At 43.9% G+C, this 23793-nt stretch overlaps 1 protein-coding gene across 1 annotated transcript; it reads right to left on the bottom strand.

The window, feature by feature from the left end:
• Positions 1-2576: 2576 nt before the first annotated feature.
• Positions 2577-23584, bottom strand: UQCRC1 (ubiquinol-cytochrome c reductase core protein 1). Its single transcript, XM_069095786.1, has 13 exons — positions 23420-23584; positions 19934-20074; positions 18277-18363; positions 17216-17345; positions 14330-14528; positions 11647-11726; positions 10702-10817; positions 8929-9072; positions 7710-7870; positions 7183-7268; positions 5348-5436; positions 3814-3889; positions 2577-2842 (listed from the first exon to the last, which is right to left on the bottom strand). The coding sequence occupies exons 1-13, from the start codon at positions 23567-23569 to the stop codon at positions 2778-2780; spliced, it is 1524 nt and encodes a 507-aa protein (XP_068951887.1). The 5' UTR covers positions 23570-23584; the 3' UTR covers positions 2577-2777.
• Positions 23585-23793: the final 209 nt, after the last annotated feature.

The following is a 23793-nucleotide window of genomic DNA, read 5'->3' as shown; positions in this document are numbered from 1 at the left end:
GAGAAACAGAAGCAATATTGCTGTCATAGTATATTATAGACCACTTGGACAGAAGGGATTGGATGAAACTGAGGAACAATACAGTATGATGTATTATTAGTGGGAAAAATGAATTATCCGGACACCTGCTAGAGCTCGCTATTCTAAAAAGCAGACCCTTCCCTCTCCCTCCATCTGTATATCCAATTAACCCCAAATCTTATTGATCCTATCTCTTTTAGATCTGGATCAATCCCCTTCTCCCCACTTACCATCTACCCTGATTCAAGACTACTGCAATATAGTGGGGATTCCCCAGTGCCTAGCCGAGCACCTAGTAGCTACCCGTCCTAGACTATTGCAAGAGCTTCCTAACTGGCTTCCTTACCTCCAGGCTTTCTTTCTTCACATCAGTCCATCCTTTACACAGCTGCCAAATTGATATTCCAAAACACAGACTTGACTAAAATGTGGTGATTGCATTAGACTGTCCAACAGACCTTCAAGCTGTAGGTGTGATATTACAGCCTCTCTGAACCTCTGTTTCCCTATCTACATTACGAAGAGTTTGGACTACATACATGGCCCTCCCTGAGATCCCTCCCAGTTCAAGATCTCTGACCAAGTCATTCCTTTTCTCAAAAATCTCTTAATGGCCCCTTGCTGATTCTAGAATACAAAATACTAAGCATGGCATTTATGGCCTTCCATAATTTTGGCTCTGACCACCTCCTGCAGTCTTATTGTGTGCTCCTCCTGTCCCACAGCCAGATAGCATAGCTGCCACCTTGGTGCCTCTGCACAAGTTGCGTCCCATCCCCAGAATGTCCTCCCTCACTTCTGCCGCATACAAGCTTAGCTTCTTCCAAAGCAGTGCAGGTCCTAACCCCCAGCTGCTCCTTCCCATATGCCCAGCTCTTAGCACTTTCTTCGAAATTACTCTGTACATATCTGTGTGTGTATTGTGTCTCCCTTTGCTCCCCCCCAACTCATCAGGACACAAGCTCCTGGAACGCTGGAACTGTGGCCTTTTTGTCTTTGTATCCTCAGCATCTAACATAGTGTCTTGTACGTGGTTTTTAATTGAAAAAGCAGAGTGTTAAACTAATGAATCTTTTGCTTGCTTTAATGATAATTACAGCTAAACTGTGCCAAACCTTGTAAAATGAAACTTAATTAGGTCACCAATAGACTCTGAAATTACTAAATCAAATGGCCTTTTTTAATCTTCATTTTCTTTCCCAGCTTTTGACAATATTGGCCACTTTCCTAGATATTTTCTCTCCCTTAGCTTCAGTGACACTACTCTGTCCAGCTTCTCTTCCTGTTTTGACTGTTCCCATCTCCTTAACCTTTTCACCATCCCCCCACAAGGCTCTATCCTAGGTCTTCTTTCCCAACCATAAACTTCATCCACTCTCACAGGTTCAATGACAAATTGCACACATGCATCTTTAAACTTCCCCCAGACAGCCCACATGTCCAAATGTCTTCCAGACATCTCTAACTGAATGCCCTATACCAAGATTTCACACACAACTTGCACAAAGCTAAAATCATCACTCTTCTCATGAATCTATATCCTCTCCTTCCACAGTATTAGCAGTATTTCCATCCTCCCAGGCACCTAGGTTTGAAACCTGTTGTTTCTGAGTCATCTTCCCCTTACCTATCACCCAGCCTGTTGCCAAGTCCTGTCAGTATCTCCACAATCAACCTCTCATCCTTCTCTGACAGGGTCACTACCATAGTTCAGGGGTAAGGAGCATTCACTCACCTGGATGACCGTAATAGCTTCCTAACTGGTCTTCTCGTCTCTAATTTCTTCACTTTCCTCCATTCTTCACAAAGCTCCCAATAATCTTACTCAGGTCACTATCTTTATCAAAAATATTCCATGTCTCCCTGTAGACCCTAATATAAGATCAAACTCCATAGTCAAGCAAAGGTTTTCTACCATCTGGCTCTAATGACCTTTCTAGCCTTAGGTTTCTGTGCACTCTAGTCTGGATTAAATCCCTATATGTGACATAACTATCCCCAGCAGGTATCCACTCACATAGAGACACCCTATGCCATACACAATTCTTCCCTTCCTTCCTTCAAGGTCAGCTCAGGCACTAGTTTTTCTCACAAGGCCTTCTCTCTACCCCTTCCCATCCCCAGCTAGCGTATCCCACAATAAACTCTCCTAGAACATTTTGTCTGAACTACTTTGCATTCTCTATCACAAGCTACCTTATAACATACTTAGTACATGCCATACGTCCCTAAAGACGTTCCTAATACTATCTGAGGTCAGGGACTGTCTTTATTTTTAACCTTTGAATCCCTACTATCAAGCAGTGTTTTGTTTACCTTGGGCATTTAAATGTTCAAGTGTTCTACAGGAGGTCTTTCCTGATCCGCCTCCCTCCCCCTCTTCCCTTCTCCTCTAAGGTTACTTTCCATCCACTCTGTATCATGTACATACCCACTTATGTACATGTCTTCTCTCCCATGAGAACAGAAGTTCCTTAAGGGCAGGGACAATTTTTGTAGCACAGGGCTTGGCACATAGTAGGTACTTAATAAAAATGAAGAATTGATGTACTGAATGATGGTAATACAGCGTTTTATTAAGAAAACCCTATGGTTCAAGTTAAATTACTTTTATTTAAACATGATCTGAGACAGGACTGCTCACCCAAGAACCTGGGTGGCTGTTACCCAGCAGAGGTGTTGGAGGGAGTCTTCCTGAGCAGAGTGCCTCCAGGGACCTGGGTCTCACAGCTCCCACCCTCAAACAGGCGTGGCCCCTAAAACCTCAGCCAGAACATGCCACTGCGGATCCGGTTGTAGTCAGGGAGTTGTTCGATGGGACCTGAGGGAACAGAGCCGTCAGTTAGTCAGCCTAAGGCACTGTCTGCAGAGACCCACTGAAGGGCTTGTCACAGCTCTGCACCCTTCCCTCCCCACCCAGCACAGGACACCTGGCCTCAGGGATGATCAGCAGGCCTTGGAAGGAGTGAATGAGGCGGGCAAGCTGCCTGAAACGTGAGCCAAGAAGGAAGAGAATGTTCAGCTGCAGGAGGCAACGAGCCTGTTCCTTCAAGCTCAGAGCTTGGCATCACCCTGTTGTCCCAGATCCCTAACCATGACCTAATTCTCTACCCCTCTAAGACCCACAGTATTCTGCCCCTACCCAAGAGCCTTTTTCCCTCTGTACAATGCATCAATCTCAAGGGCCTTCTTCACCTCAGTTCAGTGGGGAAGACCAAAGTTACCCCTTAAAAAGAACCATGAGGGAAGAAAATTCACCACCTGATCAGTAAGAGCGGGAAGGGAGCTGCTGGGGCAGGTTTCTGATGGAACTCCCTTTGACTGACAAGCAAACATGTCAGAGCAGCATCTTGGAGCTACTCTGAACAGGGCGTGGCCAGGGCAATGGGGAGGCAGGGATCCCTCCCTCCTTTACTTCAGGGCCCTATTTCCTCTGCCTGAGATGTAGAACCTCCCATAAGGAGGTGGCTTTTAGTCCCACAGGGAGGTGATTTTTAGTCCCCCAATTTCCAAAAAGACTGCCTTTCTCTCTGCTTCAATCTGGTGAGGCAGAAATGTGCCTCAGTCCAAATGATGGAGAAAAAAGGGGAAGTCATTAATCTGACTTTGAAAACCTGGCAGAAATTCAAAGGGGAAAAAAAAAGTTAAAACAAATACCAAGCTCCTCCTCTTTGTAAACCCACACCCAAGTAAAGGAAAGGGAGCCTCCTTAACAAAAAAAAATTCCTAGTCCCAGCCCCAGTCAACTGCCTGCCTCACTTGAGTGGAGATGACAGCCTATGAACTACTCACCCACTGCAGCCACTGCGGGGCACTGGTCATACAAGTATTTGGAGCAGACTTCTCGAACAACGCTAGCATCAATCTCCTAGGAGGAGCAAATGTCAAATGGGCAGGAAGTCAGCTTTCTGAGAGACATAAGACCAAGCTTAACCCCCACAATAACAAGGTTTCAAAATCAACAACACATCTGACCCTGAAATTTTCTTTGTTAGTTTCTTTGCCAAGACAATTTTGCCAATTCTTCTGTTCACACAGAATGTTTTAAAACTGCCTAATTAGACTAATTGCTACCAAAAGAATTCCTGGTAAGTAGACTCTTAAGAAAGTAGGATGTAGCCTATTCAGATGAAGAAGACAGCAAAGATTACTACAAGCAAATTTCAACTCAGAGCCAGCAGAACAGAGGCTAATCCAACAATTGTGCTACCAGCCTCTGGTCTCCTCAGTCTATATTCCCCAGCCTCAAAATAACTAGCCCATGGACTCCCTAAGCCTCCTCCAACTATTCACTCCCTCTCTGTCCTTCTCTCTCACTGGCCCTTCCATGCTATCAATTATACAGGTGAGGGGTCAGGAAGGAGTAACTCACCTATCCAACCCCTCCCTGGCCTCTTGAGCACCCCAAGTGAGCTGCCATTAGACCCTTCTTAGTCTTGGGAAACACCAAGGAAGGCTTCATTATAGGAGAGACAGGATACTAAAATAGCTCCCTCACTTACAGCTGAAACTCTCCCTCAGCCCATGTATTCAAGCAACAGCAGCAGATTAACAAACAAGGGAAAGTGGGCAACATGTTCCTCTGCTGAACTTCTGAAGATAGAATTATGTTCAGAATTATCTCTGGAATTCCAGTTCCAACAAAAAAAGGTAATTCAGCTGCTATGGGTCCCAGCAAATCTGCCTTCGAGTAAGAGCCGACTGCAGTCCAATGGACCACTAGAACAAAGGGCTTCTCTGTCCTTGGAATAGGTGCCCACAAGGTGCCAGGGGACACTTGCCCAACTGGCCACCAGGAAGAGTGGAGGTAATCTCACCTAGGGTTACTGGAGTACCAAGCAAGAAGAAAGAACTGCTAATTCCTGCAATGACCTCAACTGAAGAGCAAAACAGAGGTAATCAGTCAACTGGGCCAATTTCTGAGGAAGGCCTAATTCAAGTGCTTTCTGGGCTCAGGTTCACAGGGTTCACTGCACAAAACCCACAGTCTTTTGAAGACTGGCCAAGAAAGCATACCTTAGGCAGACTACAGTTCTTGGCAATAGGTCTTGTGCCCAGAGAAAGAACCAGGAATGCTACACAGGCCCTGGAGTGCCTGCACGTGCCTATTCTGTGCCCACTAAAGCAATGATGCCAATTCTTCCTTTACCTGAACCCTATTAGAGGTAAAAACTGGTCTCTTTCAGCCTGCTGGGCCAATTGCTCATAGCCACACAGATAAACAGAAGAAACACACACCCCTCCCCAAAGCAAAAGTGTTAAAAATGCTGTTAAGAAATTGGTCTCCAAAGCAGCCCCTGGTCCTCCTACCCCAGTCTTTACGCACCGAAATCCGGCTCTCCCATTCAGACAAAGGTATGCGGCGGCCATAAGTGAGAAGGCTACGTCCAATGTCTTCACACACAGGGGTGGTACCTGCAGAAAGAATTGTTCTAATGAAAGACTCAAAAAGAGTACCAATGCGAAAGCTCTTTCCATTCTTCTGGTTCCAAATCAAATACCTTTACAATATAAAGAAGCACAATGGATTTCACAGCTAAAAAATGAAATTCTCCATAAATCAGGGAGTGATTTAGCTAACATTATCTCCCCTGAATAAAGAAATCACTTAATATTTCAAAGGCAAGAATTGCCTGGGAGCATAATGGAAGAGGAATTAGAGAGCAAGAGATCTCATCTAAATGTTCCTAAAATTCAGGAGAACACAGTATACTACATCAAAGCGTTATTCCAGGATTTTCCAAAAGGAAAGCAACTACTTCTCTACGTGCCTACTGAAGATGAAGATGCTTTTCGTTAAATAGGGTCAGCTCAATTTTCTATGGGTTTATTCAGATCAGGTAATTCCAAATAATGTTCTAGTTCAAAATGTGTAACATGTGGCCACCACAAGTTCCCTGAAGGGAACAAGCAGTCTGGTATAGCAGAATGTTGGATTTGCAATCAGAAGGCCTAGATTTGATCTGGGAGCCTGACCCATCCTATCTGACCCCAGCCATGTCACTAAATCTTTTGGGGCCTTAGGTTCCTCATCTGCAAAATGAGGTAACTGGATCAGACAACCTCTACAGGCCTTTTGTGCTCTTAAGTCTACGATCTTATTAAGTGTTTGCTCACTATGACCACACTGATACAATTTCATCATTTTAGAATTACCGGTACAGAATGAAACTTCTCCTTAATTCTTTTTCTACCCACAACTATATGTATCATGGCTTAACCTCCATGCCTTGGGTCTCCTCGGTCCTAGAGGAGCGTCTTGTTTCCCCCCCCCAATGGAATAAAGGCTTTTTGTCTATATCCTCTATGAGCATTTTGGTATTTTCAGGGTTAAAAGTACTTTCCTCACAATAACCTCATTAAGTTAGGAAAGTTAAAAAAACTTAAAAAAAAAACCCTACTCGTTAAGTAGGAAAGTACTCTGACCCACACTTTACATATCAAGAAAAGGAGACTCAGAAAAACCAAATGACTTGCTACCAGTGGTCATACATCAAGTGCCAGCGCTCAAGCCCAGCTCTCTAGACTCCAGCATTCTTTTCATTGTCCAGCACTTGGTAGATTGTTCATAAAATCCTGTAACCAAAAAATCACCACCATAGTAGTGGCCCAACTTCTGAGCAGTGGAAAGGGTGCAAGACTTGGGAGTCAGAAGGCTTCAGGTCAACTCCCAGGTTGGTAACTAAAAACCAAAGTGACCTTGTCACTTAAACTTCTTTGGGTTTTGTTTTTTAAACTTTCTTTGGATTTGTCATTGATAAAATGAAGGGGCCGGACTAGATAACTGCCAACATTCCCTCTGGTTCTTTCTGTGACATTATAACACTTAGCTAGGATAGTCCTCAGGAAACAGACACAATCTAGGCCGGAGTCTATGTCCTGCCAGTAGAGGCTTAAGAAACCACAGTCACCACTGCACCATGACAAGGCACCCAAGGACTGTGGTGGAGGCTTCTTGATGCACACAAGGAAAACAGAAAGAGCCTACTAAGGAAAAGTCAGGTTGTGAATGCTGCTGGGACCAGAAAGGCTAAAACACGGAAGGGATCTCGAAAGAACATCATTTCCACATGTCTCTTCTTGCCTCCTCCTCATCCTCCTCTGAGATCACCCAAATTCAGATGCAGCAGCAACACTGCAGTCACCTTCTAGTAGACATACCATCCAGATGAGACACCAAAGCATTCCTCAGGATGTTTTTGCCCCGCATCACTTCACTTTCAGTGGCACTGGTACACAGACGCATCCTAGACAAGAACGTTTACATCATTATTCATATTCAGCGGTATACAGAATCTATGGCTCCCAATTAACTGTACAATTACCACCACTTTGAACTTCTAAATGGGAGGACCTCTATCCCTGGTCTGAGATAGAGTGCCACACTAGAAAGACGTTTCGAGTAAGAGGACTAAGTTCAAATCCCACCCCTAGCTTGTGACCTTTGGCAAGTCATTTTACCACCCTGGACCTCAGATTCCTCATGTACAAAATGCAGGGTAGAGAGGGTGAAGGGGAGGGATTCTATGGCTGAGAATTGTGCAGAGCTTTAAAAAAGTCATCTGCAAAACCTAACACTGAGGCAATGATAAACTTGTAGCCAGAGGCAACCTCCAGACACACAGGTCCAATACTATAGGGCCCACAGAGAAGGGCCAAGAACTAGCCTTTTCTTAGAATACACTTACCACTGGCCCTGAAGGAAGAATACCATATCATCTATGTTCATTTTATCAGTGACAAAATGGATGCCAAACAAGCCGGTTTCTGAGTAGCAGATGTTGAAGGTCTGGAAACTCTGGCAGAGCTTGTTTGCCACAGAAACAGATGCTAATGGACTCGACTGGTGCTATAACCAAATCAGATTTGAGCATCACCTTAATATCAGCCCATTCTTTAACAAAAAGTCATACATTCCAACCCTCTATGTTAGAAGAGCAGAAACAATAGCTCCTAGATAACTAGCACTCACCATCCCCTGCCCCCTTCCTGGGCCCAGTGTCTGTAGGAAGGGCAGTTATAGTCTTTCCTGGTCCCTCTGGGCTCCCTAACCCTCTTCAGTAGCAGACTCAACAGAAAGGATAGAGAAGGGCCATTTTTATTCACTGAAACCTTAAAAAGGGTCTCACCAAGAATACCCAAGTCAGCATAAAAGCAAACAGGCACTCATGCTGGGCTTCCCTCCTTACCCTTCTTCAGAAAGGAGTGCAAGCTTTACACAGTTCTTTACATCCTTCCTTCCTGAGGAGGCTTTATTGCTAGTTTTCTACCCTCTGTGGTCCACTCCATGCTACCCTCCTCTCTTAAGAGTTCCATCCTCCCAAGCATCTCAGGACCCTTCTTAGGAGGCAACTTCATCCTTTTATATGCTATATTCTGACCCATAGCCCCAGACAGGTTTTCATTTTTAGTCAAATTCAATACAAGCTCCATTTTGTATGAAAAGATTCAAGGGAGGGGCGGCCAGGTAGCACAGTGAGTAAGAGCACCAGCTCCAGTGTCAGGACGACCTGAAGATCGAATCCCGGGCTCAGACACTTAGCACCCACCCAGAAACACCTGGGCGTGTAACCTTGAGCAAGTTACTTAACCCTGATTGCTTAAAAAAAAAAAAAAGATTCGAGGGAAAAAGGGCCCAAGTAAATAAACATCAACAGTAATTTCCCCTTTATACAGTATCAGCCCAAGAACTTGCTGCTTTGCTCACTCTCTCACTATCCCAAACACAAAGAAATCAACCTGGGACTGCAGAAGGGAAGACCTCATACACAGCCGTTCCTTATGCCTCCCTCCATCCCTTTCCCAAGCCCTTCATGGCACCCACTCCCTTGGGAGCCCCTGCCAAAAGCCAGGGACTTACAAGCACTATACCCCCACAAACAGAGAGTAGAGAATCCAGGTCCTTACCACGCCCCCTCCATAGGTACAGTCATAGTGACCAATGATCGAGTTGGCTATTGAGAGTGCAATATTATCAGGGTTGGCCCAGCCTGGGCCCTCAACTGCCATAGCCACATGAGCGAGAGGCATAGCATCATCCCGGTGACGGATCTGAAACAGGAAGAGAGGGTCAAAAGGAGGTTCACAAAGAGATGTTACTGCTCAAGGTCTTCAGAAAGCACATTCTAGAGTGATTACCTGACTTCTCTGGGATGGTCAGGCACACGGCTTTACAAATTCATCCCACAAGCACTATCCCCTGTGCCAGGCCTTATTAGGGAAATACAGTAGAGAAGGCTAAGGCCCTGCTCCCAAGGAATTTACAATCAGAATGGCAACTGAGGAGTGAAGGAGGAGGAGATTCAAGGCCCTCCTGCTTCCAACTCAATCTAGATTTGGGATCAGAAGACAGACTGGGGGAGAGGGAGAGAAATGAACTTAGATGGGGGAAAAAACTACACCTTTATTCACCAATCTCTAACTGAAATTTAGGATTTTTTTCAATTATGGATGTACACAAAAAATATTATTCTTTCTGTTTGTTTTGGAGCAGGGAAGGCAGGGCAACTGGGGTTAAGTAACTTGCCCAAGGTCACACAGCTAGTACGTGTTAAGTGTCTGAGGCTGGATTTGAACTCAGGTTCTCCTGACTCCAGGGCCAGTGCTCTATTCACTGTGCCACCTAGCCGTCCCAACAAATATTATTCTGAGAAATGTCTATAGGCTTCACCAGACTGCCAGAGGGGTTCTACGATATAAAAAAAGGTTAAGAATTCTGGTCTAAAAGGAAGACTATCCCATCAAACTGGCCAGAGAATGAGTCTTTGCTTGCAGTCTTGCCCAAGGTCACTATGGCTATTCACAAACACGATCCCCAGCAGGAAAGGCAGTGATGATGGCCTTGTGCAGCTGTAAAATCTGTCTCTGATAAATTTGAGCCTTTCAATTTTCAGTATGAAGATACTTATAAAAGTAGAGGGCTTATAAGAGCCACCTTGTTTTTCTTTGCCTCTTGGGTCACACAAGTTTAACAACAGGCCTCCCCTCCCCCAAATCCCGTATCACTAACTTGCATAATTGGCCAAATTTGGACATAGGCTTGTCATAAGTGGTCTAGGTGAAAATAAATTTGGGGACATATTTCTGCAGTACTTAAAAATGCATGATGTTCTCAAGTGCCAGTATTTATTTCCCTAATAGATCACAACCCCTACAAGCCACAGTAAATGGCTTCATAAATTATGGTGGTCAAAACAATTCACACCCGAATGACCAACTTTGTGTAGTAAGTCTCTACTACATTTAGGCAGAATGGCCAATATGGGCACATGTCCTGTGGTAAGGCCAATACACAATTCAAGTTAAGTGCTTATTACATTCAAGGCAGGTAGGTTTCAAAGTCAATAGAGTGCAGGGCTTGAAGTCAGTAACACTCATCTTCCCAAGTTCAAATCTGGCTTCAGACATTTACTAGCTGTATGACCCTGGGCAAATCACTTAGTTCTGATTGCCTTAGTTCCTCATCTGCAAGATGAGCTGGATAAGGAAATGGCAAACCATGCCAGAATTTTCTCCATGAAAACCCCAAATGGAGTAACAAAAAAGTCGGGCACAACTGAAACAACTGACCGCCAACAACATTCAAGACACAAACTAGGGATACAAAAATGAAAAATAATTAATTCAATATCCCCAAACCCTTCTCTCTAAAGCCAGGAAGCACCCGCTTGAAAAGCATACCTCACTGCCTGTGAAGCGGCAGGATGAAAGGAGAGGCACAGCATCCTCAGCGTATGCCATGGGGACACTGCCAAAATGCTTCTGAGCAAGGTCCACTAGCTGCTTGTGTTCCACACCTGGTCAGGGAAGGCAGAAGAGGTAACATGATGTCCTCAATGCTATGATCCTTCAATGACCTTTGCTACATACCCAAACCTCCAGCCTTCACCCCAAGGGAGACAGTTTAGTCAGAGTCAGAGTCACAGACCCAGAATACATATGGAAAGACAATGGCTGGAAAAACCCAAACTCCTCAGATCAGGAAGGGCAACCTTTTGAGAATAAAGCTGATGAAAGATCAAATCCGGAAAAATATCAGGCCTGGATCCATTATGATTTGTTCTTCTACCCCAGACCTTGAAGAGTTCAAGCCTCTCAGAGGACAATCAAACTCCAGCACACATGTAGCTGGGTGGTAGCTTCACTTACAAATGAAGAACCACTTCCAACCTTCAGTCTTGAGTCCTCTTACAAAGCACCCTCAGCTAAATCACTTGGATGCTGCCTCTGTAGGTGAGTCAAAGAAAAGGTACAAACTAAAACATGACAGGGAGAAAACAAAGCGGCTAGAAAATGGGCGCAGACCATGAGGCGACTGGGGGTGAGGTACAGCAAAGCGTGTGATTCAGGGGAGAGTGGAGGGGGTCTTCAAGAAAGGCAAAAAGGATGGGATAAATAAAGGTGGCAGAGTAGGGCTAACAAACTGAGATGAAAGGAGATACAGGATGATGAGTGACCTCACAGTCCTTCCCTTTCTATCACCATGCCCCACACCAATGCCCTCACTAGGCTCTAGATAGAACTGCCTCACCACCCTGTGTAGTGCCACAGACGCTTGTATATTGGTGGGCCTTCACCTTCTATCTGGCCTAGTACCTTAAAAAAGGAGGCCCGCTCCACACTCACCTCCTGCAGCAGCCAGCACCATTCGAGGGGCCTTGTAGAAAGTATCAATAAACTCAGCCAAGTCTTGCCTGGACAGTTTCCTGAAAAGGACAATGACAAGTTCAGCATATGAGATACATAGAGAGCTGGAAGTGATCTCAGAGGTCATTTAGTACAACCTCATCACTTTACAGATGAGGAAACTGAGACCCAGGAAGGTTCAGTGACTTGTCCAAGGTCATACAAATAATTAAATACCAGAAGTAGGATCTGGTAATTGTAACTTATTAAACTCTTCTCAGTATGAGAATAGATGAAGCAGAAAGAAATGTGTGTGTGTATATACATATATATATATATATATATACACATACATTATATATGTCTATATAGGAGGATATACAGGTGTATGAATACATATGTGAGTGTGTGTATATATGTGTACAGGTATACATAGATAGAGGGCACAGGATCAATTTAATAGGAAGGGATAATCCTTAAAAGGTGAAATTAAGAAGTGAGAGAGGAATATAATGAGAGGAGTTGGGGAGAGAGAATGGGGTAAACTATCTCACATAGAAGAGGCAAGGGAAAACTGTTAAAATGGAGGGGAAGAACATGAAGGTAAAAGGGAAGGAGTCAACCTTATTCTCATTGAATTTGGCTTAGGGAAGGAATGACATACACACTAAATAGGGTATCTCACCCTACAGGAGAGTAGGGGGGAAGGGGATGAGAGGGAGGATGATGGAAGGGAGGGCAGGCTGGGGGGAGGGAAGTTGGAAGCACCCACTTTTGAAAAGGGACAGGATCAAAGTAGAGAATAGAACCAGTGGGAGGTGGAATAGGAGGGAGGGAAATATAGTCAGTCTTTTACAATATATCCACTATGGAAATGTTCTGCATAGCTACACTACCTATAATGAATTGCTTATCTTCCCAGTAAGGGTGGGTAACAAGGGAGGAAGGGAACGAATCTGGAATTCAAAGTTTTAAAATCAAATGTTTAAAATATATACTATTATTAATATTTGGTTACATGTAACTGGGAAATAAGATATACAGGCACTGGGGCACTCCGTGCACTACTGGAAAGTCAGAGGGAGTATGGGAGAAGATATGGGAGAGAACAGATTGGAGGAGGGGATATCCTGTGAGACCGCTATTTTTGGGTGGTGGGTAGGGGAAAAACAGGGAGAAAATTTGTAACCCAAAATCTTGCAGAAATGAATGATGTAAACTTTCTAGTTAAAGCATTTGATTAGAAAAAAAAAAAGTGGGATCTGAACAAGGTCTTCTGACTCCAGAGCCAGTACTCTTAGAAAAATTTGTGGGAAGGTTTTGGTAAATATGGGTAAACAGTATACTCTACAAGTAGGAATAGTAATAAAGTAGGGTTCAAAAGAGACCTTGGTCAAGTACCTACTGGATGAAAGGATCACATCACCTAAGAAGCCTCAATTTTCTCACTTATAAAAGAGAGACAATAAGTGCACTACATACCTCAGAGGGTTGTTGTGAGGAAAACACTGGATAACTTTTTTTTAAAATATGTATTTTCTCATTTCTCCCAATAATATGTTAAAGCTATTTTTTTAACATTTGGTGGTTTGTTTGTTTTTTAAGTTTTGAGTTTCAAATCCTATCCCTCCCAACCCCCCCCCTGAGATGGCAAGTAATCAGACATAGGTTATACATGTGCAATCATATGGAAACACTGGATAACGTTAAAGCCCGATCTAAATGGTAGGAATGGTGAAAAATACCACTATCATCATTATAAACTTGACCAGAGGCTGGCTAGGTAAAGCATAAGAATGGCATCCTCCCACAGACTGAGGCTCCCTGCTCCAGGCCCATGTCCTCTGAGGGCTCCAGAAGAGAAAACACAACTCAGCATAGCCCCAGCACACCCTCTTCCCCACCCATCTCCTTGCCCTAGCCTGGTACCAGGGTCCTAACACTCTGATCAGCAAATGGCTGGCCATTAGTTCTACATGAGGTTTGATTACCAGATAACAGCCAACACATCAGAATTCATATATCCTTAGAGGTGTCAGAGTAGTCACAGAATCAAAACCTATCTGAGCTCAAGGGGACCTCAGGAGCATAGAGTATCAGTAGAAGTTACCTAGTCCAATCCTTACATGTTACAGATAAAACAAAGGTCCCCAAAAGAAAAGAGGCTTCCCTTTAGGAGGTCATACACCTATTCTAAGATTGATGCCACAATGTATGTCTGGACTCCTCTGAGAACTACCTTCAGAACTCAAACCTCATTTTGCACCCAAACCAGTATCCCCAGCCTTATTCACCAGACATGGCTCAGGATGACTTTGGCTGTTTCCAAATATCAAATCCACCCTCAAATGCCTAAGATTTGCTCCTACTGAGGATGATCAAAACAAGGTGCTAAAGGCACTGAAGAAATGGCTCTGAGTCATGTTTCTTTCTGTTCAATCACAGTAGTTAGAATGACTGCAACCCTCCCAAGGGGAACCAACCCTCTGAAAGGCAAGATTCATTTAAATGTATAAGTTTCCATGGCTTCAGGCACGTCTGTCATCTGTGCCTGGATAAGCTTCCATGTGTTGCCCTATCCTGCCCGGCACCCCCCACCCCCCCCCCCCCAGGATAAAGCACAGAGTTCCTGCACACAGCCGGTGCTCCAGAACATGACTGCCCCTTTGCAATGAATTCTCACTTGGCATTCTCACTAGGTCCTTCCACAGCCTGGGCAAGCGGAGTGCCTTGGTAAGCAGTGGCATGAAGATAGTCAAATACCACATCCCGCAAGGAGTTGTCATTCTCCTGCATTTCTTGAAGAATCACATTTCGCTCCTTCTCAATCTGAGAGTCCTCCAAGCTGCAGTTCTGCACAATGTCACCCAAGATTTCAACAGCTATAAGACACACATTACACAGAGTAAGAGAGTAAGGTACATGTGGAAGCATTCCTACCCTAGAAGTCTTACCAACCTGACATTGGGTGACAAGTGAATGAGTTAGTGGTGTGCGATGAAAAGACCTGGTGGTAATCACTATGCTCCCCACCTCCACCACCAACACAGACACATGCACATTATTCTTGGCTAGAACAAGAAACTGCAATCACATAAATAGAGTTATTTCTTCGTTTTCTCTGGCATGAAATAGAAGATATCTGTCTACAAAAATTTACCTCCTATCCCCAATAATTTATAACATATTGATCATACATTATTATGGATGGAGAACCTTGAGGACAAAAAGGTATTTCAGTCACAGAAGGGCATTTGGCCCTTAATGCAATCCCATCAATGTACTAAGGAAACAATCTGAAGATAGGTAGAGTCAAAGGCTGAGCAGAGATTCTTGGGAAAGATCATAGTTTGTAACTGAGAGCAGGTAAAAGGTTGGGGAGGGTCACGATGAAGTCATGACAACTATTAGGGTAGAAAGACCAAAGAATGTTTAATATTAGAAAACTTAATACTTCTCAGTTTTAATTTACAGAGAACTTCTAAATATTACAAATTCTCATAACAATGGCAGATATCATCATTCTTTTCTAATAAATATTCCTAATAAGAAACTTTCTTTGTGGCTTAGGTCTAGAAGGAGAAAAGGAAATAACCCAGAATATACAAATTAAGGTGCTATCTATCTAGTCCAACATCCTCATTTTACAGATGAGGAAATGGGTCCATGGCTAAATGATTTATCTGAAAGGTAACAGAGCTGTTAAGTAGCACATCCATGATTAGAACCCAAATCCTCTGACCCCTGATCCTTCTGAGGATACCACACTGAGAGGGCAAACTAGGGGGCAAATTATCACTTGTTAAATTATAAACACATGGGTTATTTTTTGTGTATGTGTCTTATCCCTCTACTTCATACTAAACTGTATGAAGGCTTTGACCCCATTAACTGGAGTGTGTGTATGTCTTCTAATCCCAATGACAATGTTCTGGCTATTATAGCAAATCAATTCAATTCAAGTAGGAAATTAATAAACATCAGATGATTTAAATTTTGTGGGACATAGGAAAGGAGGAAAGTGCTACAGGTGATCAAGCTTGTTATAGATTATCAATAGAAGAAAAGGGTAAAGAAGCTTGAGACAAGTTCTTCAGGCATAAAATAAAGTGCCTCATTCCAATGCTGGACTCTGGACAAACGAAGGAAATTTAGTTAGGCTCCATGAAGAAGTATCCACAGCCATGACACAAAAACTCTCAAAGTAAGAAGGGATCTAAAAGGTCAGCTACCAACTCAAATCTGAAGCATGAATCCTCCCCTTCCTCCCTCAATTTCCCTGGCAAGTGGTCACACAGCACTGGCTTTAATAACTGCTTTAACCAGAATTCACTACCTTCTTAGGCAGCCCATTCTACTTTTAGAAAGCTGATTGTTAGACATGACACCTCCCTTTTCCTGAAGGGTCCCTGCCAAAGCTACAGGTCTCTGGGATTCAACTCCTGTGAAACATCAACACACCAAACCACTTGTGTAACAAAATTATTATCATATGCAAATGAGATGCTGCACTTCAAATTCCCAGACTCTGCCATGGATTTCATACTGTTTCACCTTCATCATTACATTTACTCAATGATCCCATGCAACAATGAGAGCATGTCACCTCATACAACATAGCATTCCATGCCTCCTCAATCACACCCTCCTCTGAGGTAGCATTATGGGAGGGAGGTGATCCTGAGTTCTCAAAGCACTTAGCACAGTTCCTGGCACACAGCAGACACTTAACAAAGCTTTACTGACTGCTGAGTAAAAACCATGCTCAGGGAAGGGCAAACTCTAGCAGATCCAGCCAAGCTAGAGAAGCTTATGCCTAATGATGGACAGCATCTTTCACTGAAAGACCAGCTTACTACACATGCACAGGTTAAGTATGTAGAAGGTCAGTCACCAGGTGGTGAACCTTTCAGCCAAAATCCCTCATCAAAAAGAAGTGAGAATAAGACCTGCCTCTGACAGAGGGAGTATTCACACCAACAAAGTCACAGATTTGTTGAAGTAGACATATTATCAATCAAACTGAAAGCTCCCACAGAACAGATCTACACCCTATTTTGCTTATATTTCCCCACAGTACCAAAGATAGGATTCTAAACCTACTTAACCCTCAATAAATGACTGATTGATTAATATCAGGAACCAAGCATGTCCTTCCTGCTCCAGCAGTGTTCAAGGTCACATGAGATAATCATATTGCTTTAGACTTCTTTTAGAAGATCCTAAATTTAGATCTGAAGAGACATAAGAGGTCTAACAACCCCTTCATTAAATAGATGAGGAAATTATAGCTCAAAGTGGTTAACTCACTTCCCCAAGTTCACACAAATATGAAGTCGCAGAGCCAGGATTCAAACCTAGGACTGCAAATCTAACATTCTTTAGACAACATATCATTGTTCCCTACAAAGCCTTGCAGTTAGGGAAACCACAAGTTACAAATTTAGACATGAAATGCCTCTTGGTACAACTGAGTCTCCAAAAGGCCCTGTCAAGTTGGCCTTTTGTGAAAAACAAGCCACATCTCTTTCTCCAATACCAAACATAGAGAACACAGAAGGCTGCTTACCTTTAGGAAGGTCCTTACTCAGTGCTTTAATATAGTATGCAGTGTGTTCCCGAGTGCTATAAGCATTTAGATGGGCACCCATCCTCTCTATTTCTTCTTCCAATGCTTTCCCAGGACGCTTCTTTGTACCCTAAAAACAAACCAACAGGGAAGAAGAAAAGCCAAAGCATTTCAGACTGTACCAATTCAACAGTCAGAAAAGAGGACAGAAACAAGGGCCCTCTGTGAGACAGCTCAGAGCAAGAGATCTTCCAACTAACCTTCAAACATCAGCACAAAATTCCTTATCCCTTTTGTTCATAAAATATAGTAATACTATCTATGGCAGGGACTCTGAATCTGGGATTCATGAACTTGTTTTTTAAATATTTGAGAACTGTTTTCAATGTAACTGGTTGTATTTTATAATCACAAGTACTTTATTTTATGCATTTAAAAACATTCTTCTGAGGAGTCCACAGACTGTACCAGACTAAGTGCTGAAGTGAAATGAGTGTTTCAATATATATTTTCGTTCTTCTTGTAAACAAGCCACAGGAAATTCATTCTTAAGATGTACAGTGTGTCATAAACAAGAATGAGGGAAAGAAGAAGAATATGCCAGGTTGTGGGCATCCAGTCACAGGAGCAATAGCAGGAGGAGGCAAAGTTAATTAGATTTGATGCAGTAAATGTCTAAAGCTAGGGAGACAAAGCTCAGAGGAGTTGGTATCATAAGCTGAAACTCAGTGACTGATGAGCAATGGTCAAGAGTAGTGAAAGTCCTAATGGAAAAACCTTCTGGAACATTTCCAGAGCAGAGCTGGAAAACCCAGATCTTGCCAGCTATGTCCTCCTCCAAACTTCAGAGCCAACCTGGGCTCCGAGAGGCCACTTTATTTTGCTTAGACCCAGTGTCAATCCTTCATCATTGACTCTTAAATAAAGTGACATAATGCAATGTGAAGAGACACATCCTCTGGAGAGCAGAATCAAGCAGAAATTAATGTCCTAAAAACTGAGAAACTTAAGGGTCTCTGGGGTCTGTGGTTCTAGAGAACAGTGACCTAACCAATTCATACCTTGAATGCCAAGTGTTCCACAAAGTAGCCAGCTCCATTGTTGTTTTCATTTTCATAGCGGCTGCCAACATCTATCCAAACTCCCACCTGGAGGAGAAAGAATAAAGAAAACCACCAGGAGTTTCACTAAAGTCTCTGAAGTTATACACAGATCTGTTCAAATCACTGCTCTGCTCAACACTCCAGTGAATAAAGTTTAAATATTTTGCCTGGTATTTAAGGTTCCCCACAAACTGGTGTCATCCAGCTCTTCAGCCCTATCTCTCACTGTGCCCCAACATATACTATTCACTCCGATCATACTGCACTACACTCTGCTCCTTTGATCCTTCTTGTGCCTTCTAGTCTCCTCCTTTGCTCACACTGCTCCCAATGCCCTGAATGTCCCTTCTCCCCTCAACATGTTGGGATTTCCACCCATCTTTCAAACTTAACTTAAATCCCACTTCCTCTAACATGCTTCCCATAATCTCTACATTTGGTAATGACCCTTTCCCCCTCAGACCTCACATAACCTTTACTTGTATCCAAGGAGAATCTATCAAGATATTCAGTTATCTATAATCTACTATAGAACTCTGGGTCTAGAAGGGCCTGATGACCCATTATATATGTACTACCCTATATATATCACATCCTCCTAAACCCTGAATTCTATGAGGACAGAAGTTATGCCTTGACCAAATCTTTAATTCAGGACTCCACAACATCTGGCCTTCAGGCTACTTACAGCAGCATACTGCTTGCAGCCTGAAAAAGGATTTGGGGTGGCCCTTGAAAGGATTTCAGGTAGCCCAAGAAAAATGCAGATGTAAAATGAAGGCTGTAAAACAGGTCTCTGAGAGGTATGTTATGCAGGCCTGCTTCAATTTCTGCACTGAGTAAACAGCAAATTTTTGACAGGTTAAAATTTTTCATAGGTCTAGAATTGCAACTTACTCTTCATTTCAGGCTAATACCTTAATCATCTTTTGTGGTGAGCTATAGGATAGATTAAGTCACCTGGCACAAAATCTTCCACAGGGTACAGTCCTCAAATATTTATTGATGGATTGGTAAAGGAAAATAGTCATCACTTTATACACTGTATAATTTTCCTCTCTTCAATGACTCAAGTAGATCAATTGATATTATATTAACAAGGGGCGGCCAGGTGGCTCAGCGAGTAAGAGCACCGGCTTCAGTGTCGGGATGACCTGGATCAAATCCAGGCTCAGATGCTCAGCACCACACCCAGAAATAACTGGCCGTGTAACCTTGAGCAAGTTACTTAACCCCGATTGCTTTAAAAAAAAAAAAAGATATTATATTAACAACCTAGTAAGAACTATAGGATTGGTACTGGTGTCCCGATTTTACGGAGAAGAAAAATTAGGCAATTTACCCAAGCTGACACAATGAGTCTACAGCAAAGCCAGGACTAGAATTCCGACTTGCTCTAGACACAAGGAGTATGCTGTTGGCATTCTATTCCTTTAGTCCTACAGGGCAATACTAGGCGAGGCACTGCCCATTAGTGGTAAAGTATAGAGGTCCCATAGATGCCTACTCATCAGTCAACTAATTGGCCCATTCCTAGAGTGGGGGTTTATGAGATTTCCTCCCCAACAGTGGTAAGCAATGACCCAACTTTCTAAGAAACCCATTTCAAACTTACCGTACAGGTTTGTTGGCTGGAGTCCTCAGAAGCCACCCGGAGCCCATTGTCCAACGTAGTAACCTGGGTTGCTGGAATGTTCTGGAGAGTCTGAACAAAGGTAGCTGCACTACGAGTTGTGGGCAGCTTTAATAGAGAAGGCTGAAGAAATAACATTGTCATTAGAACAGCCCCAAATCTAGCCATACTGACCTCAGCCATTCTTGATCTAACAAACACAACCCCTGACCCACTTTCTCTTCCCTCCTGACACCAAAACCTAGGAATGATTTGATATCATATTCTTCTATCTCGCCCATAATGAATGGCCTTTGGAAGACAAGGCCTGTATCTTTTAACTGCCTCTCCCCTGAGCACTAAGCACAATGATTTGTATCAAAATTTGACTGTTCGAATGCCTCTCCCATTGCTCAGCAACCCAAAGCAATCTCTGGGAAGTCCATTCAGGACAGTCTTGGCTTGAGTACAACAGTGTACAGAGAAAATGAGGAAAATGGATACAATGATTTTCACAAGAACAATTCAAGTCAGAACACTAGAGACCCAGTACAGACAACCCTCAATTTGGTCTCGTGATATGAAACAGAAAAATAGTAGATCAAAATCCATAGATAATTCAAAATAATTCACTGTAGCCCAAACTTTAGCTTCCTCCTTTTCTACCTAAATTTTTTATTTATTTTTTGCTTTTCAGAGGAGGGAAGACAGGGCAATTGGGGTTAAGTGGCTTGCCCAAGATCACACGGCTAGTAAGTGTTACGTGTCTGAGGCCGAATTTGAACTCAGGTCCTGCTGACTCCAGGGCCAGTGTTCTATTCACTGAGTCACCTAGTAGCCGCCCCTTTCTACCTAAATTTTAAGAGCTGCTAACAAATAGTAAAATTAAGAGGCTCAAGCAACTATTCTCATAAAAACAGCATAATGTATTATTTTAGGACTCAGCAATTCAAACTGGCCACAAGTCAACTAAAGGTGGAGGTTTGGGTCTGCAATGGACCACCCTCTGATCCATAGTCAACAAGCAAAAAAAAAAATAGAATTTGAGAGGTGAAAAGTACCTTAGAGGCCACCTAGTCCAACCGATACCCAACAGAAACCCCAATTATAATATATCCAACAAACTGGATAACATATCTAGCCTCTGTTTAAAGACCTCCACAGACGGCTAAACGCATGACCTACAGTGGCAGTCCATTGCCATTTTTGGACAGCTCTAATTGTTAATAAGTTTTTCCTAACATCAAGTCTAAATATGCCTTTTTGCAGTAACTTTCTGCACACTGTTCCTGGTTCTGTCATCTGGAGCCAAAAAGAAGTTTTATACTCCCTCCTCCACAAGATATCCCTTCAAACACTAAGAGACATTTGGGGGGGTGGGTAAGGGGGGGAACAAGCAGCTAGGTAGTGCAGTGAATAAAGCACTGTCCTTGGAATCAGGAAGACTCATCCTCATGAGTTCAAATCTAGCTTCAGACACGTACTAGACTTAACCCTGCTTACCTCAGTTCCTGATCTGCAAAATGTTCTGGAGAAGAAAATGCAAACCATTCTAGAATCTTTGCCAAGAAAGGCCCAAACATAACTGAAATGACTCAATAACAAGGGGAGAGAAGGATGTGTCCCCATATGCATACTCTGGGTCTTCTACACGTTAAAAATGTCTAATTCTTTCAACTGATCCTGTCAGACTCAAAATTACTATCCTAGTTACCCCGGTCTGGATATGCTTATACTCTCAGTTTATCCAAGTTCTCCACAGACGATAGTAACCAAATCTGAAACACAATGCTATGCACAAGGTCTGCATGAGCAGAGTATAAAGTATCTCCCTAATCCCAGATTCTATGCCCCTCTTAATGCAGACCAAGATCACATTACGGTTTGTTTGTTTTTTTGGCTGCAACATCCTACTGCAGACTCATATATTGATCTTGTGGTTTACTAAAAACGCCAGATCTTTTTCAGGCCAATTACTATTTCACTATACCATCCTTATATTATACTTGTGAAGTTGATGTTTGGCACCCAAATATAAGACTTTACATTTATTCCTATCAAACTTCATCATGTTAGATTTAGCCTGTAAAGATTTTCTTGGATTCTGACACTCTTGTCTAGTTTGTTAGCTAATCCATCCCTGTGTTTCATCTGAAATTCTGATGCACACCTTTATAGTTACTGATAAAAAAAAGTTTAAAATCACATGGCCACCAAATTCACAGGTGCTCAGTGAATATATTCTCTATCCTCCATAGCACTGGTTTCCAAAGTGGAGCATAAGGCCTGGAAGGTTGGCCCTATTGGCTGGATTTTTTTGTAAAGTGTTCAGAATCATCTAAGGTCAGAGTTGATAAAGAGATTACCTAGTCCAAATCCCTTATTTATAAATGAGAACACTGAAGCCCAGAGAGGGCTCAAGCTCACGTGAGTGGCAAAGAACCAAGGATTCCAAATTCCTGATACATATGAGGATCCTTCTCTATACTAAACCACTCATGTATTTTAGTGTTTCAGGCAGTGCCTGGGCTTGTTTCTAGCCTGAATTAAGTACACTTTGCTAATCCTCAAGATTATCTCCAAAAGAACATGACATACCCATTACTTTAAGTAGGGACTTGAAGTCTGGGTTTAAATGTGAAGGAGAATAGACTAGGTGGTTCAGGTTGCCCCAAGGCTGCTACTCCCTCGAATTAGGGCTAAAAAATGTGGGATATCAACTCCAGTAACTGCCATTCCTTCAGCTCCAGTCCCACCTTCCTGTTGGCGTGTGGGTCACGGGGGAAGAGGTGTCTACTGTTCCTTCTAGGAATAGGATAGGAATGGGGAGAGTCACCCAAAAACACCACTGTGATGCTCAGTGACAGCTGGAACAAGGTGAGGCGGTGTCCAAGGGAAAGGGAAATCCCCCATATCTACTACGTTTGAAGGTTACATGGTAGGAAGATCCTCTCATCTCTGGCGGGGATTCGAACCCAGGTCCAGGCCAGGGCCCTTCCCATTGCACTACACTATCAACTTCCACTTCTGCCATCATCCCTCAGGTTTCTACAGGCCCCTCCTGGTGTGGGGAAGCACCTTCTCCCAGGTGCAGTGAACACTGTCAGATTCAGATGGGGAAAGTGAGGCTCGGAGGAGGGGGACAACTGGACCCAAGGTCAGGGCCGGCGCTCGGACCCTACACAGCCCCGCCTTTCTGCGTTGTGGTCTCCGGGCCGCCTTGTCTCGGACCCCGAGGGCTCTCTCTCTAGGTCTCCCAAGGTCACCTAGACCATTCCGCCCCACCCCTGCACCCTGCCGTGCGGGGCGCTCGCCCCTTGACCTCGCCCCGGCCCCAGTGCGCGGCCCACCCACCTGTGACCCTGTGACCTTCCCGCAGCCCCAGGTTAGAGAGTGCTCCCGCCCCACGGCACCCCCTTTCAAGATGGTTCCCCTTCCCCCCTCCCGCACTGGCACGTCGGGCTGGACCGGAGAGGGGTGAGGCCTCACCGAGCCGCGGGCGCGCAAAAGGGCCCGAGCCGCGGCACCGCCGACCCGGCATACAGAGGAGGCCGCCATCTTCTTCCCTTCCTTTCCCCCAGGCTGGGCGGAGCATGCGCGAAAAGGTGCGCGAGATGGACTTCGGCTGGGACAGCGCATGCGTCTTCTTGGCCTCCTCCTCCTCCTCCTCCCCCCCTCGTTTTTCCTCTCGTTCTCTATCCCTCTCTCGCGCTCTCTTTCCCTATATCTCCCTCCTCTCCCCCTCTCCTCTCCCCCTTCCCCTTTCCCTTCCTCCCTCTCTCCCTACCTCCCTCTCTCTCTCCCCCTTCCTCCCTCCCCTCCCCCTCCCCCCCCTCCCCCCCTCCCCCCCCCCCCCCCCCACC

This window comes from Petaurus breviceps, unplaced genomic scaffold, assembly GCF_028583685.1.
Source record: "Petaurus breviceps papuanus isolate PSGF00001 unplaced genomic scaffold, PetGlider_PUasm1.0 227, whole genome shotgun sequence".
NCBI lineage: Eukaryota > Metazoa > Chordata > Mammalia > Diprotodontia > Petauridae > Petaurus > Petaurus breviceps.
The sequence above is the reverse complement of the archived record's forward strand: the minus strand, read 5'-3'. Positions and strand labels throughout refer to the sequence as shown.

Bases quoted from the DNA above. Each gene is read 5' to 3' on its own strand.
- UQCRC1 (XM_069095786.1), bottom strand. From the start codon at position 23,569: ATGCGCTGTCCCAGCCGAAGTCCATCTCGCGCACCTTTTCGCGCATGC. The intron at 17,346-18,276 runs GTATGAATTGGT...GTTTGTTTTTAG, and splicing joins TGGAACACTTGGCATTCAAG to GGTACAAAGAAGCGTCCTGG. The intron at 9,073-10,701 runs GTATGCTTTTCA...TTCCTGTTTCAG, and splicing joins GCCGCTTCACAGGCAGTGAG to ATCCGTCACCGGGATGATGC.